Genomic DNA, 17,498 nt, shown 5'->3' with positions numbered 1-17,498 from the left:
AAAATTTTGGGATGTGGCAATACCTAACATGTTTATGATTTTTACTGTTTATATTTAAACAGTTCTAGGAAAAGGTGGGTGATTTAAATTTGTAGGTTATTTTTTTTTACTATTATTCAGATCACCAAGGGCAGTTTAACCCTAGGTTGTCTGATTGATCCTACCATATACTGCCATACTAAAGTATGGCAGTATTTGGGCATTTTACACATCCTCTATTACAATGCCTAAAACAAGACATCCTCGGGTCTTTGTATGACTGCAATGGTAACTGATCCTCCGCCCCCCAATTACTTTAAATGGGGGGGAGATCAAATCAAAGATTTAAATTCCCCCGGCAGTGTTGTCGGAGGCATTTACAGGGTTAGAACCTGTGATCGGTGCCAACAACAACCGCAGGTGTTACCAGTGGGTGTTTTCTGCATTATGCAACAAACAACAATGCAACATTTATCCTAATGTTGATGGTTATGGCTTAAAGTGAGGAGAAACGTAAAAGTCTCAGAATCTCAGACCAACTGTAAAAAAAGTTTTGTCCACAGAAATGTTGGCCAATTGAAAAGTATGTACAGTAAATACACTTAATACTTAGTCAGGGCACCTTTGGGATGTATGATTACATCAATGCAGCATGACATGCTCTGCTCTGCCTATCAAATGCATCTGTGTCTTAACCACAAAATCACATGACCACAAGATTGAAGAATTTATACAAATTGAGAAAGGAGAGTCTGGAAGCACATGTTTATGATAATATTTTTCAGAAAAATAAAAGTAGAGTTGAACGGCACTCACCATTTGCTTTCATCTTATTTCATTTATAAGTAAATACTAACATACATGTTAGAAAACAAGTCCATGTGGGGGTGAGTGCCATTCAACTCTACTTCTGTTTTTCTGAAGAACATTTTTGCTGTACCTTTCCTGAATTAGAGCACCGCCACATATTCATATTGCTTGACTGGCAAGAGGCAAGGAATACATCAATGTTCATTTAACAATTGAGTAGTGCCACCCAGTTTTTTCCTTCTCTATACCACTTTATGATAATATTTGACACTCCCAGAATATGGATGAATGTGTCACGTGGATTTATGGGAAATATGCAAATGAGTTTTCCAGGAAGGGATAAGAATAACCTCGCCACTTTCAACTACCTTGTAAGGCAGCTCCCTCGACATGAAGTATCACCTACAAGAGGCCTCATGACATGATGCAGGATTAGAACCAAACCAGTATATGTATTACAGAAGGAACAGATTCCCAACTGTAGACAATCACTTAGATTTATGTCTTTTTATGACTCTTAAGGAATCTGATCCTCAGACCTGCTGGGATCATCAACTCCAGGGACCAAATTTTAATCAAGGGACTCAGCCTTCATCTATTTAACTACCCGCTAACATTGTACAAAGAATCTTTTAGCTTTCTAAAGTTAAAAATGATTCTCTGATAGTATCTGCAGTGTTTGACAGGTCTTTACTGAATCAGACACCAGCCCTTTAGAGCTCTACTTTCTGCCACCTGAGGCATAATGCTCATCTCACATGATGGCAGATGCAGCCTTCACTGTAGCATAGATTACAGAAAACAAAAAAAGAACATCTAATCAGCAAGATTTGAGAAAAAAAAAGTAGTAGGTAATCATCAAGTTCAACCAGTATGGTTGAACTTGATGGACATGTGTCTTTTTTCAACAGTATGAATTAAGTAAGAATTTACTTTAGTTAGTATTTCCATCATTAAAATGTGAAATTTACATTTAAAGTAATAATGACATACTTTCAGTTAAATATCAAATTAAAAATCAAAACAATAGGGATTGTTGGTAAAAAATATGTTTTAATTCTGGCCCAAATGATGACATTTGTCTTTCATGTTCGGTACATCATTTAGCATTTACATTAGACTTTCTCAGAAAAGAATCTTTTAAATAAAATGTACTAGTTTTCATATTCTCTCTTGACATATTATGTAGGCTTAACACAAAAAATATGATATTCTAATTACACATTTTACGTAACAGGACTTAACGTGAAGCAATTTCACAGTTTTGTATCTTACAGATAAATATACAATTTGAGTTTTCTTCAGATAACACTTAATGTCACCACATTCAGCCTTCAGAATAATTTCTCTTCAGTTTTATTTTTCCAAAGATAAATCATTTTTTTTATTATTTAAAAAGAGGTACTTGTGTGAAGCTGACCATCAGAAATCTTCCTGAGACATGAAAGACGCAAAGACAAAAAAATCTGTCCTAAAAATGTTAATAGTTTGGTCCTTTTCTAAATGGATCTCTTCCAACAATAGCACTAAAACAAAGGGATGGGTCACAAATTCCTGGTTGTCCTGGGGAGCCCTGTGTTCCAGGAGGTCCACGGTCTCCATCTCGGCCTGGGGGTCCTGGTAATCCAGGTTGACCTTCTTTGCTCATTCCTGATGGCCCCATAGGTCCTAATATAGTAAAAATAAAGTCGTTCAGGAGAAAATGAAATGTTTAGGTAGAAATTCATGTACTGTACATTATGAAAAGCCTTTTAGCTCTGGTTATAAACTTTACAATAGGAAAAATCAACCAAGCAGGATTGATGAACTAAGTAGACATTTTAAGCTTCTATGCATTTCACGTCCTTTGTAATATATACAATTTAGCAGTGCAGTGTTTTGGTTTGTCCTGTTTAAATAGGTTTGTAAGTCACATCTATCATACCTGGAATTCCTGGTGGTCCTTGTATTCCTGCTTCTCCATCTCCCTTAGTTCCCTTTGAGCCTGGCTTTCCAGGTAGTCCTGTATATCAACAAAACTTTTTATTAGAAAAATATTTTTTCTGTAAATCACATACTTTGGTGTTGTTCCAAGTTTGATTGTTTTGAGCTATCAAATCCAATAAGCAGGGGCTTCACTAGGTCAAAAGATCCGGGGCTCGTGCCCCGGGAACCAAGATGTAGGAACAATGAGGAACATAAGATGTCGGGATGCCGGGTTTGATGGAGAACGTGTCACCTGCAGACACTGGATGTAAGTATGGATTTCTCCTGTGTTTCTATAGCTGTATATACCCTAAGTAAAGTTGTTATTGGCACAACCAAATGTGAGGGGGTTAAGTACAGGAGTTTGTATTACTTATAGTGCATTGGGGCCCATACCCCGCATCTTTTACCACCCTAGCAACACCCCTGCCAATCATTATGGGTACAAAAGCTGCAACCCCCATAGAGCACTAGAACGGGGTTCCTATTCTCCCTACTTGCTATGCTGCTTCATTGTATACCAAGATAGTGTACCAAGTATAACCATTGGGAATGGGAGTGCTGGAGCTTACACTCCCATAATATTGAATTAGGCGATAGTACGAGAGCGCAACCCATTGCTATATCAATTATTCAGAATTGGACCCCAATCCATTGATTGGTGGAGTCCTGATCAGGTTTTTCCCCTTACCCTTAAAGTGGTTGTCTAATTATTACCATACATCTGCTGCTCAAAAATATGGCCTAAAAATATCATCCTAGCGTGCACCAATAAAATCATTGCAAAGTGTCAAATACAGTCATCCACCAAATTTAGAAGTTGGCAGAAAACTTTTGGGACATTTGGGAATTTGACACACTCATTTTCTATAATCTGACGGCATTATGTTTATGTTTTTCACCATAGAGAATGTGACTCTAAATTTAAATTTAGATGAACCAAATACATTGATAATAATCATAAATATAGTAGATTGAATAAGGTGGTTTTCTAGATATCTGCTTGTTGTGCTTCTATAGAAATTTTCAGGATTTGTTTCCAGTAGATAGAAATCTGCCCTTGGTCTTGTGATGGACATGCAGGTGCACAGCTCATTATTATCACAGAGAGTAATCAGAGCCATGTGATAATAACGGCTTGTGTGACATCACATGACCATGGACAGATTTCTGTCTACTGGAAGAAAACACTGAAGCTTTCTATAGAAGGGCAACAAGCAGAGATCTAGAAAACTGTGAGGAATTAATACTGAAAGTATATTGGAAAATTGTAAACTTGTATAACTTTTCATTACACAAACCATATCAATTATTTGCTGAAAGCGGACAATTCCTTTAATACTATGTATATTGTTCATAAAAAAGTTGAAAAAATCTTATTCACATTTTATACCTTTAGTTCCTGGAATGCCTGGTCGTCCTGGATGTCCTACAGGGCCTGAGAAGCCATTTCTTCCAGGTATGCCAGGATGCCCCCTTGGACCTTCTGAACCAACTGGCCCAGGTGGGCCTGGAACCCCAGGAGATCCTTGTTGAGTTTTGCACTGATCACAACTCTGCATCCTTTCAGCATGAAGTATGGATGGTAATTGGGCTAAAATAGGAGTTAAAAAAATATTGTTTTTAGTATACAACATTGTTGAAGTTCAGGAGTGATACAGAGGATCTCGCTTTATGCACTCTCTTTTTCCCCTTTTTTAAAGGAATGTTTCATATATTTAATTGTCACTTCATTACATTCATTTAAACCTGAAGACATTCTAAAAAATATTTTTGTGGGAATTTGGAAATGTAGTATTCCATCTTGAATCGTCTGTAAATACAGTAAAGTGGAGTTCATTAGCTTAATGATAAAATAATAAATAGTGCAGCCCCATCTAAGAGACACAGAGAGTAATAGCTGAGATCAATAAGACTATAAGAAATTTGTCTGTCCAGCTTATTTATAGCCACAACAGACTTGCAATGATGAGGTGACTCTTCTCTTCCTGAACTACGATTTATTTAGCAAAGTTTGGTTGGGCTATAAAGTTATTTATGGGAACAAGGATTATCAATAAAACATCATTACAGACACCTAAAGGACATCTAGAAACAAATTACTAGTGATACAGTGTCCTAATTAGTCTGCCTGGGCAGGTCATGTGATCACCACTATGTTTGGCTGTAGTTGATTGGTTGCAGTGTATCCAATATGGCCAGTGTTGTGGTGAGACCCATCTCTGTGAGGTAATGTGCAGTGATGGCAGTTACACACATCATTACTATGGTAACTGAGCAGGACAGTCTGTTACATCATTACTGGGAGCAGAGCATGAGAGTGAGGAGTTGTTACTGAGAACTAAAGAAACTGTAGTGAAAGATGGTCGCCATCTTGGAGATATTTCCACCCATAACATTTTTTGAATCATAAAAGCAAACTATCTTTTCCTGGTATTAAAACATACCTTTTAAAACATCCATGCAAATTTCCCGTATAAATTGTTCCGATTGTTCTTTACCCTTTTTAAAAGTGAAAATATTAACTATTATATATAAATATTAACTTAAATATATGGCATACTAACAGATAACTTCTTTTAAGTACAATAAGTGCATTAGCATTTACAAAAGTACATTCAAAAAACATTGTGCTCCTCTAGATATCATTTTATATTCCTTTAATTTGGAATAAATTTAAAGTACCGTATATATTCGAGTATAAGCCCACCCGAGTAGAAGCTTATAATAACTGTGAAAACCTATTGAGTCATGTCTAAGCCTAGGGTGGGAAATGCATTGGCCAGCCCCCTGCCCCCCATTATATAGCCAGTCAGCCCATGCCCCCCAGTATACAGCCAGCCCCTGCCCCCAGTATATAGCTAGTGAGCCCGTGCCCCAGCATACAGCCAGCCCCTGCCCCCCAGTATATAGCCTGTCAGCCCCTGCCCTTTAGTATATAGACTGCCAGGCCCTGCCCCCCTAGTATATAGACTGACAGCCCCTATCCCCACAGTATATAGACTAGCAGACCCTGCCCTCGGTATAAAGCCAGAAGCACTTGCCCCCCAGTTTACAGCCTGCCAGTATATGACATTTTTACACAGTATTTGTTGCAATGAGCAGAAACAGCAGAAACTAGACAGCCTTGGGTCTGTGGAAGATCTATGGCTATCATGGCAACCAATCGGCGCTCCCCGATGATGTTCCAGGGAGTGATAATCGGAACTAAGATGGTGCCGCCCAAACACCAACGTCTTTTTAATGCCACTGGTGGCATCGGCAGGGTTCATACCCACAATCGTTTCTAGCGCCAAACATGGGTATTAGTGATGGGTGTTTGCTGCAATATGCAGCAAACCCCACCTCCCTACGAAGAGGGCTCAGCCTGTGAACAGTCTTCATACAGCACCCACACCTCTGCGCATTACATGTACGCTGCAGAGTGTGAACGGGTTAAATAACTTATAGAGGTCAGAATATTGCCAAACAGAAAGACTGTATAAATGTCATATCTCCAGGATCATACTGACCAGAGAATTGTGGCATTTTGCACCAATATGACATAAGCCCTGTTCCTCTTGCCATGCCAGATATAAAATTAAAAGGAATTGTGATGATTTCCCAGCTTTTGTGTTATAAAACTGCTGTACAACCTCCCTCATTGTGTCATTTCAACTCCACAGTAAAAAAGTAAAAATAAAGCTAGTAAGAAAATGGCTCAACTGCATTTTTTCAGTCCACTCCATATGGACCATTTTTACAGCTTCCTAATACATTTCACAGTATATCAAAATGTGCCAATAGGAAGTACATTTTGTACCACAGAAAACAACCTCTCTGTAAACAGAAAAAAGCTTTTAGAAATGGAAACTGGCTAACACCTTGACAGGTTAAAACTGCTAAGAACAAAAAAATGTACAGATTTAAAGAGGCTGACCACTTCTACAAAAGTATAACTGCAAGGCTCTAATAGGGTCACCCATACTGTACTTACCATGGTAAAATTTCTCTCCAGATCCTGGGGTCACATATTCCTGCAGCAGCAGGAATCAGGGCTTCCTGTCATTTGTTCTATGGACTTAAAGCTTTTAAGGGTGCCTTATTCTGTGGACTCCCTATACATGAACACCACTTCCATGTCAGTGTTTGGAGGGGCTTGCTTAGGACATCTGCATGCCCCTCCAAACACTGACATTAGAGTAGTGTGCATAGAGAAGGTGTGTAGTTAGTAATTATATACACAGCCCCTTTGATCCACTAGAAGTCCACAAGTCGGCACATCCTGCTGTCAGGGGATCATCTGCCAAGGGACTCTGGAAAACTGCAGAGAGAGTTCACCAGGGTCAATACAATATGGGTGACCCATTAGGGTGTTGTATTTAATGTGGTAAACTTCTGTGTTAGTGGCCAATCTCTTTGGGAACAGAGGTGCCCCGAGTACCTGCATGGAATAAAAAGATGGACACACAAGCACAACTCTCCATTAGGGGGAATGTATTAAGACTAGCATTTTAAACGCCACTTCTAAAGCTCCCCTTGCTGGCAGCCTGGCACCTGTATCTACTGAGAGGCTCTGGCCTCTTGGTAAATACAGGTGTAAACTCTGTCGGTTCTCCTATAGATCAGGTCTGAACTGGTGGAGTTCTTTGCTTTGAAAACCATCAGAGACTGTAGGAAATCTGGTACTTGGGGCATTCACACCCCTGCTCACCCAATGTCCACGCAGGCAACAGGAAACTAGCGGGAGATTCATGTGCCTTCTTCGACAAAAAACTGCATCAATTTGCGTCAATGTTTAAGACTCAATCTTTAAAATTAGTTTTAAAATGAAATTATAAAGTATGAGTTACATACAGGCCTTCCTTCTTGTCCAGGCATCCCTGGTGGACCTCTGTCCCCACTGCTACCTCTGGGACCTGGGGCACCGATTAATCCTGGAGGACCAGGTGCTCCTCTTTGTCCATGAAGACCTGGATGCCCTGACTCTCCAACATCTCCTTTCTGAAAACAGTAAATAAATACATACATAAAATGTTAGAAGAGCATAAATAAATCCATTCAACAAACCCCCATGCTGTTATAACTCTCTTATTCTCTTATTCTTTTGACATCTTTCAAACTTACAGTTAAATGAGATTTTTAAAATATATAACTAATACGATTAATTTATCATTCTACTACTGACATCCATCTGAAGTGATGGATTCACAATACACTTTCACATATAAGTGTCACAGAGATCACATAGAAACATTGGGAGTTATTTATCATACGCCGGTGCTTGTGCACATGACAGCCCTGGTGCTGCTCTGGCGCAGCCCAATAAATCAAGAGGCTTCGGCCTCTTGATGTATCTTGTGGGGCCTGTGCAGCGCTTATCTCTATGCCAGGGCATGCCTGGCATAGAAATAAACGCAGCTGGTGACTTTTCACATGTGAAAATTTGCCGATTGCAGCAAGTGCCCAGGAGTGAAGGTGGCGGATTGTGGAATATAATCGCAAGTGCTAGCAAGAAGCTAGCATTTGTGATTATTATTTCAGGGCACAGAGGCCCTGTGAAATATGCCCTATTCCGTGTACTCTCACTTTTTACATCAATCTTATTTGTTTCAGTATTGTTATCATATCCATGTTTAAACTTGTATTAGCTTTATTCACGAATACAAACCTCTCCTTTGGAACCAAAAGCTCCAGGTTCTCCCTAGAATAAAAATAAATAAAATATTGTGTAATGTAAAAATATCAACACATTTTTTGATATTTCAAATTATCTCTATGATGTTGAAAGAGGAAGAATGAGAAAATTTATTACATTCTGAAATCCTTCCACATTTTTGAACACAAGAAGTACACATGTAGTAATTGGCAACAGCTCTCCGTAAAGACCTACATATGCAAACATTTTATGTAGTATTTTAGCAAAATGTTGACCAGTGATGACTGCAGCCTTTAATGTTTTGTGTTCTAGATGTTAAACTGTTATGCAAAAGAAAGAGCCAGTTCAAAAGTTACAGGGGAATATTTTGAATGATTAAAAAAATCACTCATACAGTTAATCTTAAAATATGCTGTATATTGGGTTGTTAGTTATAGTCACTAAGAAACTCTCTCCCTGTTTATAATCATGTACAGACATTATTTGAAAGTTTCTATACAGACGCCAGCCATATTAAATAGTTGCCTGTTAAATATTCATATTTTCATCTTTACCTCCCTGCTACTGGTGCACCATTGGTGTATGTCTACCTCAGAAAGCTGAGCGTTTCAGTAAAGAAAGGAAGCGTGATTCACACATGCCTTGAGTGTACCTCTTTCTGTAAAGCTACAGCACAGAAGGGTTCTGATAACACCCAGACCCTTTCTGGCTCATTAGCATAATTTTCAAGGTGGATTTTATTATAACAAATATAAGAGTGTGCCGTGCTTGATTTTTATCGTAGATTTTATTTAATTCGCTTTTTTAAAATCTATCACATTAGGTAATACATCTAATTACATTGTAATTAATGATTTTTAATAACGTCTACATTCAGCGCACATAAATACATATCAAATACAAAACCACTTTTCTTTCTTTTCCCTCATAGCTTTTCAATTAGTTGTATTTTTGACCTAAAGATAATGATCTGTTAATGCTTTTAAAATCTGTAATCTGGCTGCAGCTATAGACAATATAGTTTATCTTTTCAATCTGTCCTAGTGTTTCATACCTTCATTCCTTGATTACCCGGAGAACCATTTGTTCCTTTTTGGCCCTTTTAGAAAAAAATGATACAAATGTTAAATAATAATGATCAATAATATGATAGAAACTTTTTAAAACAAAGTTGTCCCAGGAATTGCAAAACTTCGGTTAGCCATACATTTCCAACTGAGGATTATTGTAGCATTAGCTTGATCTAACATACTTAAAATGAATTTAAGAAATTGAAAAAAATATATAGATTTAGAAAAAAAGTCAACCAGTGAGATTGTGACATTGATTAACCTCAGAGGCCTTAAAAAGAACCTGGTCAGGCAAATTAACAACCCAAAACTAAATATATTTTCATAAACTGCGGTTAGAAAGCATTGCCCCTATTCCCTAAATTGTCCCTCTATATACCTGTAAACTTAAACAATCAGGTCCTAAAGCTGTATGTAAATGACCTGAGGTCCAATTAATTATTATCATATTCAGCAGTCCAGCTTATTCATGAGTGTAATAAAGCCAGACCCCCAGTGCTTGAGTGACAGCCTATGTAATGATGTGACACTCCTGGTGCTGGCTCCTCTATGTGCTTCCTGGTTCTGGCAGCCATGCCCCCTGCAGCCTGTGTACATATGAGATACTCCTATACACAGGACTGACAGCCTGTATAATTATATGACACTCCTGGTGCTGGCTCCTCTATGTACTTCCTGGTTCTGGCGCCCCCTGCAGCCTGTGTGTGTATGAGATCCTCTTATACACATGACTGACAGCCTGTATAATGATGTGACACTCCTGCTGCTATCTACCTCCATGTGCCTCGTGGTGCTGGCAGCCATGCCCCTGCAGCCTGTGTGTATAAGATACTCTTATACACATGACTGACAGCCTGTATAATGTTGTGACACTCCTGGTGCTGACTCCTATATGTGCTTCCTGGTTCTGGCGGTCATGCCCCTGCAGCCTGTGTATGTCTGATATACTCCTATACACATGACTGACAGCCTGTATAATGATGTGACACTCCTGTTGCTGGCTCCTCTATGTGCTTTCTTGTTCTGGCGCCCTCTACAGCCTGTGTGTATGAGATACTCCTATACACATAAATGACAGCCTGTATAATGATGTAACACTCTTGGTGCTGGCTCCTTTGTGTGCTTCCTTGTTCTGGTGCCCTCTGCAGCCTGTGTGTATGAGATGCTTATATACACATGAATGACTGCCTGTATACTGATGTGACACTCTTGGTGCTGGCTCCTTTGTGTGCTTCCTTGTTCTGGTGCCCTCTGCAGCCTGTGTGTATGAGATGCTCCTATACACAAGGCTGCATCCTGTAGCAGTTGTAACAGCATAACATACTGTTACTCCTATACACTACTTGTGTAGCTGATGTCTGTGTCTATCAACGGCAGCAGATGAAGCACAAGCACTAGCATTTACTATACATTACTTACAGACATGAGCAGGGGGAGGAAAGGGGAGGGGGGTGAGGGCACAGGCAGAATATGTTATTATTCAGCAAAGTACCTTTATTGGTTTTATTTTCTGAATACTCTATTGCAGGGGTCAGTAACCTTTATAGCTGAGAGAGCCATGATCGACACATATTTTAAAATGTTGTTCCGTGAGAGCCGTACAATATGCACGTGCCCCCCCCCCCCAGTAGATAGGGTGTCACAGGTACCCCTGCAGTCAATGTCTCTGATCGCAGGCACACCCGTCCCCCACTTAGTGGCAGCGCCCCTTTCCGAGCCTACTCACCTCTTCATGTTCCTGCTCCCGTCCCGGCCCGGCTGGCCAGCACACGCACTCACAGATTTAAAGCGCCAGCTATAAAGACTGGTGGCGGCCAGCATTCCCCGCCGAATCTTAGTGCTTCATGCCTGTGAGGAAGCTTTCCACAGTTTCCTTCCCAAGTGTAGACCTCCCATTGTGTCCCCGGACCTGTTCCTGATTCTGCTCCTTCGCTGCCAGCCCTGACCTCTTGTTCCGTCCCTGACCTCACATCATTGCCGCCTGCCTTGACCGTTTGTCTGTTCCTGACCACGAGACTGCCTAGTGATCCTGTACCTCGACCTTGACTGCCTCCGTGGACAAGTCGTGCCTGTGGAATCACCTGGTTTCGCCATGCTGCAGCAAGACCAGGTGCTACTTAGATTCTGGTCCCAGGTGTCTGCTCACATCATAGTTTGCGGTGGTCCACAGGGTTCACTACTCCAAATCCATCACCCACCACATGCCTCCCAGTAGATAGGTAGCCACAGCACATACTCCCAGTAGATAGGTAGCCACAGCACATACTCCCAGTAGATAGGAAGCCACAGCACATGCCTCCCAGTAGATAGGAAGTCACAGCACATGCCTCCCAGTAGATAGGAAGTCACAGCACATGCCTTCCAGTAGATAGGTAGCCATAACACATTCTCCCAGTAGATAGGTAACAACAGCACATGCCCCCAGTAGATAGGTAGCCCTAGCAAATGCCCCCAAGTAGATAGGTAGCCCCATCACATGCACCCAGTAGATAGGTAGCCACAACACATGCCTCCCAGTAGATAGGTAGCCACAGCACATTCTCCCAGTAGATAGGTAACCACAGCACATGCCCCCAGTAGATAGGTAGCCCCAGCACATGCCCCAGTAGATAAGTAGCCACAACACATGCCTCCCAGTAGATAGGAAGCCACAGCACATACTCCGAGTAGATAGGTAGCCACAGCACATGCCTCCCAGTAGATAGGTAGCCCCAGCACATGCTTCCCAGTAGATAGGTAGCCACAGCACATGCCCCCCAGTATATAGGTAGTCACAGCAAAAAAAAAAAATTAATGTAAACTTACCAGCGCTCCCTGCAGCCAGCTCCTCATCGCTCCCACGCTCTTCTCTTTGACCCAGGCTTAGACGATGGCGGCGATGGCACCTGGGTCGTACAAAGGACGTAGGCAACTGTAACATTGCTGCCTGTGTCCAATGATCAGTCTAAGAGACGTAGCAGCCATCACTATATATTAAAGATCTGTCTGAGAGCCAGATGCAGCCAACAAAAGAGCCATATCTGGCTCCCGAGCCATAGGTTCCCTACCCCTGCTCTATTGATAGCTTGGTTAATACCAAGGACAGGAAAGATTAAAAATTCTATTGCAAAATGTGGTACTTAAATTTTACCTCAATGCCACGTTCACCTTGAGTTCCTTTATCACCCTATAAGAAATATCAAAAGATAAATGTGAATGGTACTGGATTTAGAACATTACAACAGCAATATTAATTATATAACAAGAATCCCTATGTTATATACTTGTGGCTGTCCAGACGTAAAATGCCAATCAAGGTGGGCGTGTGTGTCACAGCCCACACGTCAGCTGAGGGCACATCATACCCATCAGGACATTTGTGCTTGTCAATAACCAGGAAATTAAACAGTGATGCATACCGTATAAGATAAGGTCTTAACAAGTGAGAATCAAAATAATATACATTTTACTAAAGGAAAAGATCTAAGTATATTTACCTCCCTGGTAGAAAAACACCACAATTCATAGTCCACAACAACAAAGAATATGTAGTGTGGTGATACCAATGGATATTAACATAGGAACTAAATGACCAATGATAGAAATGCATTACTATGAACAGGAAGGAGTAAAAGATATTTTTTTACAATAAAGTCACTAGTAAAAGAAGAGACACCAATTTAAAGGGATCACCGTTTCAGATATATATCACTGAAAAAAGGAGCATTGTTTTAAAAAACGTTTATATTGCTAATAAAATGCAGATGCCGCTCAATGTACTCCTACCATTTTTTACACTACATGTAAGTGCTTATCTTGCGACACAATTTAATTTTTAAATTCAGCGGTTTGTCTGAATCAGTTGGGTTGTCCGACGGCCATGCCCCTAATTTGGGTCGCATGAAAGTTGGCGCCGATGCGCCACAATCCAATCGCATGCGCCAACAGCCTGGGGCAATTTAGCGCAAAATGGAAAAATTTGGGAAACCCGACGGAAATGCATCCGACCGACCATTAGTAAATGTGCCCCAATATATGTTCTGTCTTGAATAGAAATACACATTCATTTGTCATAAAGACACTTAAAGACATTTAATATATGGCACAAATGTAAAAATCTATCCCATGGGACAATTAGTACAAAAATATAAGACAATTTTCATTTCCTTTATTTTATTGATTATTCCATCAAATTTTGCATCAGATTTCATCAAAAGCTAAAAGCATGAAGCCAAACTAAAGTAGAGAATACTGGTAAGCTACAACTTCTAAATGTGGCCTATGTGTCCATCTTTGACCTTTCAAAACAATGAGGGGTACCAAATGCACATGGTAAAGCACAGGATGCCTCTTATACAGCAAATAGCCATGGAATGAATAATGTGATTTCTAGCCAATGACTTTTCAGAAACAAGGTTCACAGACTGTAATCAATCCAGGGCTGCAGAATGACCAGAGAGAGGTTTTACTGAAGATTTCAGAACCACTAAGTTCTTTATTTTTACACTTTGCAGGCTGTTTAGTGGCTGAAATAAAACCATCTATTTTCATTGTATTGTGATATCAATGTTTATACAATTTCTGTGACACCTCTTTAATGTCTGTGGTGGCAGAACATGGTGGTTTGGTGTGTAGAATGTATTCATGATAACTTTCATATTAAATAAAAGCTTTCACATTACCTTGGCACCTGTAAGTCCAGGGATCCCTCGAAATCCTTGTGTGCCTGGAAAGCCACTTTCTCCTTTTTCTCCCTGGCAATTAGGTTTAGCACATACATAGAGGTAATATGTCAGTACACATAGGTTACACATTTCAGAGCTATAGAGTTTAGTAACACAGGATTGAGTAAAAGTACTGTATATTTGTAAAGCGCTACAGAATATGATGTCGCTGTATAAAGATAATTATAATACATACACACATACATATTGGCAAATATTTCATTATTTCTCTCTCAGTCCATATGGCATTATATTTTGCAACAATAATATTTGATTTAAAACTAAAATTATTCAAAGATAAACAAATCTTCTCAATAAAATATTGAAAATAGGTGCCAAATTATGAAATATATAAAGCGAGTTTGCATGTATAATGTACAGTTACAAAAGTTGGATCACTGGCTATTTGAACTACAAGCCAAGCAATCAGCCTGCATTCGATAAAGCTAAATTCTCCTCCACTATTTTTCATGATCTTTATTGTGTTAAGCACTAAAAACTAATTTATAATCCATTTTCCAGCAAGAAATGAGGACCACACAGTATTAATGTAAAATTCACTCACAGAACGAGCGGACTTGAAAATAAAATTCTTTATGTTTTGTTTGGATTCGAATTTGTGGGATTTAAATAGAAAAAGATTTTTGCAATTAAAGGGAAAATGCAAATTTTAAGTAATTTGGTGCAGATATTGATAATTAACTTTATAAATAGTTGTATAATATACTTTTATTCGGAAAATAGCACTTGACGCATGCAATGGTGAGAGTAAACCACACACTATAGTTTTTAGATGTTTATACATGTCTCATTGATGCCCCTATCCATGGGATGAGAACCACCATTCTTCTAAAAAGACTTTTATTGATGACCTCAGTCCCAGTCACAGAGGCGGGAAAAATGCATTTTACCGTCAGGTTACCCCATCTCTTCAGTGGGGAGGAAGTTTAATTTCTCTTCAAGCAGCCAAAATCACACTCAACCCACCTAAAGGAGTGGTTAATCATATATCAGAGCGAGTCACACAATGGGGCTTATTTACTAAGGATCTGCGGATCGCATTTCCGTCAGACTTCCTGACGTTTTCTGGGATTGCACGGCTGGGACAGGTATTTAGAAGGGGATTGTGTTGCACGCGATCAGATTTTGGCACAGCTGTGCTGGCTTTCATGCAACGGAAATCAGGGAGGGCGCGCTGCCCGGACGATCCGACGGATTCAGACTGAGCACAGGATTTAACTTTAAAATTGTGTGGCAAGACAATGCAATTACATGCATCGGGAAGAAGAAGGTGAACTCCGGCGGACCTCAGTGGGGAAGCGACACATGCAAGATATCGGGCGCACAATCTTAGTGAATCACGGCACAGTGCATTATCGTCAGAACAATGCACTTCGGGTGAACTCCTCGGACAGGTAAGTAAATGTGCCCCAATGCCTCTGTCTCTCTCTAAACCTCCTCCTATTTAGACTGTATACTACAGTTCTCTGACTCTATGACTGGAACCAAGGACATCAATAAAAGTCTTTTTTTTAGAAGAATGTTGTCTGTAATCCCATGGATAGAGGCATCAGTGGAACATGTATAAAGACATCTAAAAGGTACAGTGTGTGGGGATCCCTGGTCACAGATTCTCTTTAAATTAATTTAGTATCTTTATTTTATGTGTTCCAAAAAACACAGTTTAACAGCATAATGGGACCTAAAGTTACATATCAAAATAATGTATTTGCTACATACCTTGTTGCCTAATGAACCAGCCTTCCCTGGTATTCCAGTATCACCTTTATTTCCCTGAAAAGGATATATCTTATTTTTTAAACTTTTTTTTTAATACAATGTTAAATTACAGTCATATGAAACAATACAATTAAATTATTTATTAGGTTGGATTCATACATAGATTAAGACCATTTTGATGGGTATAATTTCTTACCTAAACTTTAGTTTATCTATCAAATATGCACATTTTTCTGAGAAGTTACTGGGGCTTGGAGTAGCCTCTTTGTGAAACAAGGCTACATCACGCCCAAATATCCTCTGCTGTCCCTGCCTACCTTCATATCACCAGATCTCTATGAATGCGCACTCCGTCTTCAGTGCTGGGCACAAGTGACAATGTGCAGGTGTGCGTCTGAGAAAACTGGGGCATCGAGTAGTGCTTTCTTCTGCTCAAGTAACCTCTCCCAAAAATCTACATATTAGTAAGATAAACTCTAGATAAAACTAGACATTGTTATAAGGTTAGGCAAGCATAGTTTAGGGATTTGGTTAATAAAGGGATCCTGCCATCAGAGCTACCTTAATAGGTAATAGTAGATTTCCCTTAATGGACTGTTAATTAGTAATTCCTTGTCTGAACAGTTTTCCACTGATCAACAGATCACTCGTAGACTATAGTTCATTTTTATTTGTGGTGCCATATGAATGTAACTTGATTATGAAAAATGGAAGAAATTGTCCATAGTTCACAGCAGGGAAACAATTCAGCTCGCCATGAGCATCCACTGTCAACGTGAAAGCCTAAAAGTTTGATGAGAGCCATTGTTTGCAGTTTTTCTTTTGTGTTGAAAATCTGATAACAGGAAGGGCCATGAACCCCAAAACTCCAGCCACCCCAACAGCCATACCTGCTTGCCTCCATGCATTCTAGGTGATTCTGGACAACCACGAAGACAGTCCCTCCCTGACCCAAAGTGTGGACACGTAACAAGACAGACAAACAAATAAAACAATGGGGAGGTCGACAATCCAGCTCACAACAGAGATAATCAGGCACAAAATCACAGATTCAAAGAAAAGTCAGGTACGAGAGCTAAATATCAGAGACCAGAAATAGCGGAACAGTAGTAAGAACGATAGCGCTAGAAAAGGACCTATTTAACCACTTAACGCCGCAGCCCTTTTTCGTTTTTCCGTTTTCATTTTTCACTCCCCACCTTCAAAAATCTGTAACTTTTTTTATTTTTCCATGTACAGTTGTGTGATGGCTTATTTTCTGCGTAACAAATTACACTTCAAAATGTTGGTATTTAATATTCCATGCTGTGTACTCGGAAGCAAGAAAAAAATTCCAAATGCAGTGAAATGGGCTTGGATTTTACAGATTTTTACTGTATGCCCCAAATGACATGTCTACTTTATTCTTTGGGTCAGTATGATTACGGGGATAACAAATTTATACAGGTTTTATAATGTTTTCATACATTTAAAAAAATTAAAACCTTTTTTGGGGATCTTCTGGCACTAATAACTTTTTTATACTTTAGTGTATGGAGCTGTGGGTAGTGTTGTTTTTTGCAGATTTTGATGACACTTACAATGTTGTCATTT

At 39.6% G+C, this 17,498-nt stretch overlaps 1 protein-coding gene across 1 annotated transcript in view; it reads right to left on the bottom strand.

The window, feature by feature from the left end:
- Positions 1–1,834: 1,834 nt before the first annotated feature.
- The window catches only part of COL21A1 (collagen type XXI alpha 1 chain), a 235,518-nt gene continuing 219,854 nt past the window's right edge, over positions 1,835–17,498 (bottom strand). Inside the window, exons 23-32 of the mRNA XM_072142258.1 lie at positions 15,906–15,959; positions 14,124–14,195; positions 12,593–12,628; positions 9,447–9,491; positions 8,405–8,437; positions 7,591–7,737; positions 5,202–5,256; positions 4,148–4,348; positions 2,714–2,791; positions 1,835–2,457 (exon numbers count right to left, since the gene is read on the bottom strand). Of these exons, the coding sequence (XP_071998359.1) occupies positions 2,270–2,457; positions 2,714–2,791; positions 4,148–4,348; positions 5,202–5,256; positions 7,591–7,737; positions 8,405–8,437; positions 9,447–9,491; positions 12,593–12,628; positions 14,124–14,195; positions 15,906–15,959 (909 nt within the window). The 3' untranslated portion in view covers positions 1,835–2,269. The remainder of the gene's footprint in view (positions 2,458–2,713; positions 2,792–4,147; positions 4,349–5,201; positions 5,257–7,590; positions 7,738–8,404; positions 8,438–9,446; positions 9,492–12,592; positions 12,629–14,123; positions 14,196–15,905; positions 15,960–17,498) is intronic.

The sequence above is a fragment of the Engystomops pustulosus genome, chromosome 3 (genome assembly GCF_040894005.1).
Source record: "Engystomops pustulosus chromosome 3, aEngPut4.maternal, whole genome shotgun sequence".
Taxonomy (NCBI): Eukaryota; Metazoa; Chordata; class Amphibia; order Anura; family Leptodactylidae; genus Engystomops; species Engystomops pustulosus.
Note: the sequence above shows the minus strand (reverse complement) of the source record. Positions and strands in the feature narration are given on the sequence as shown.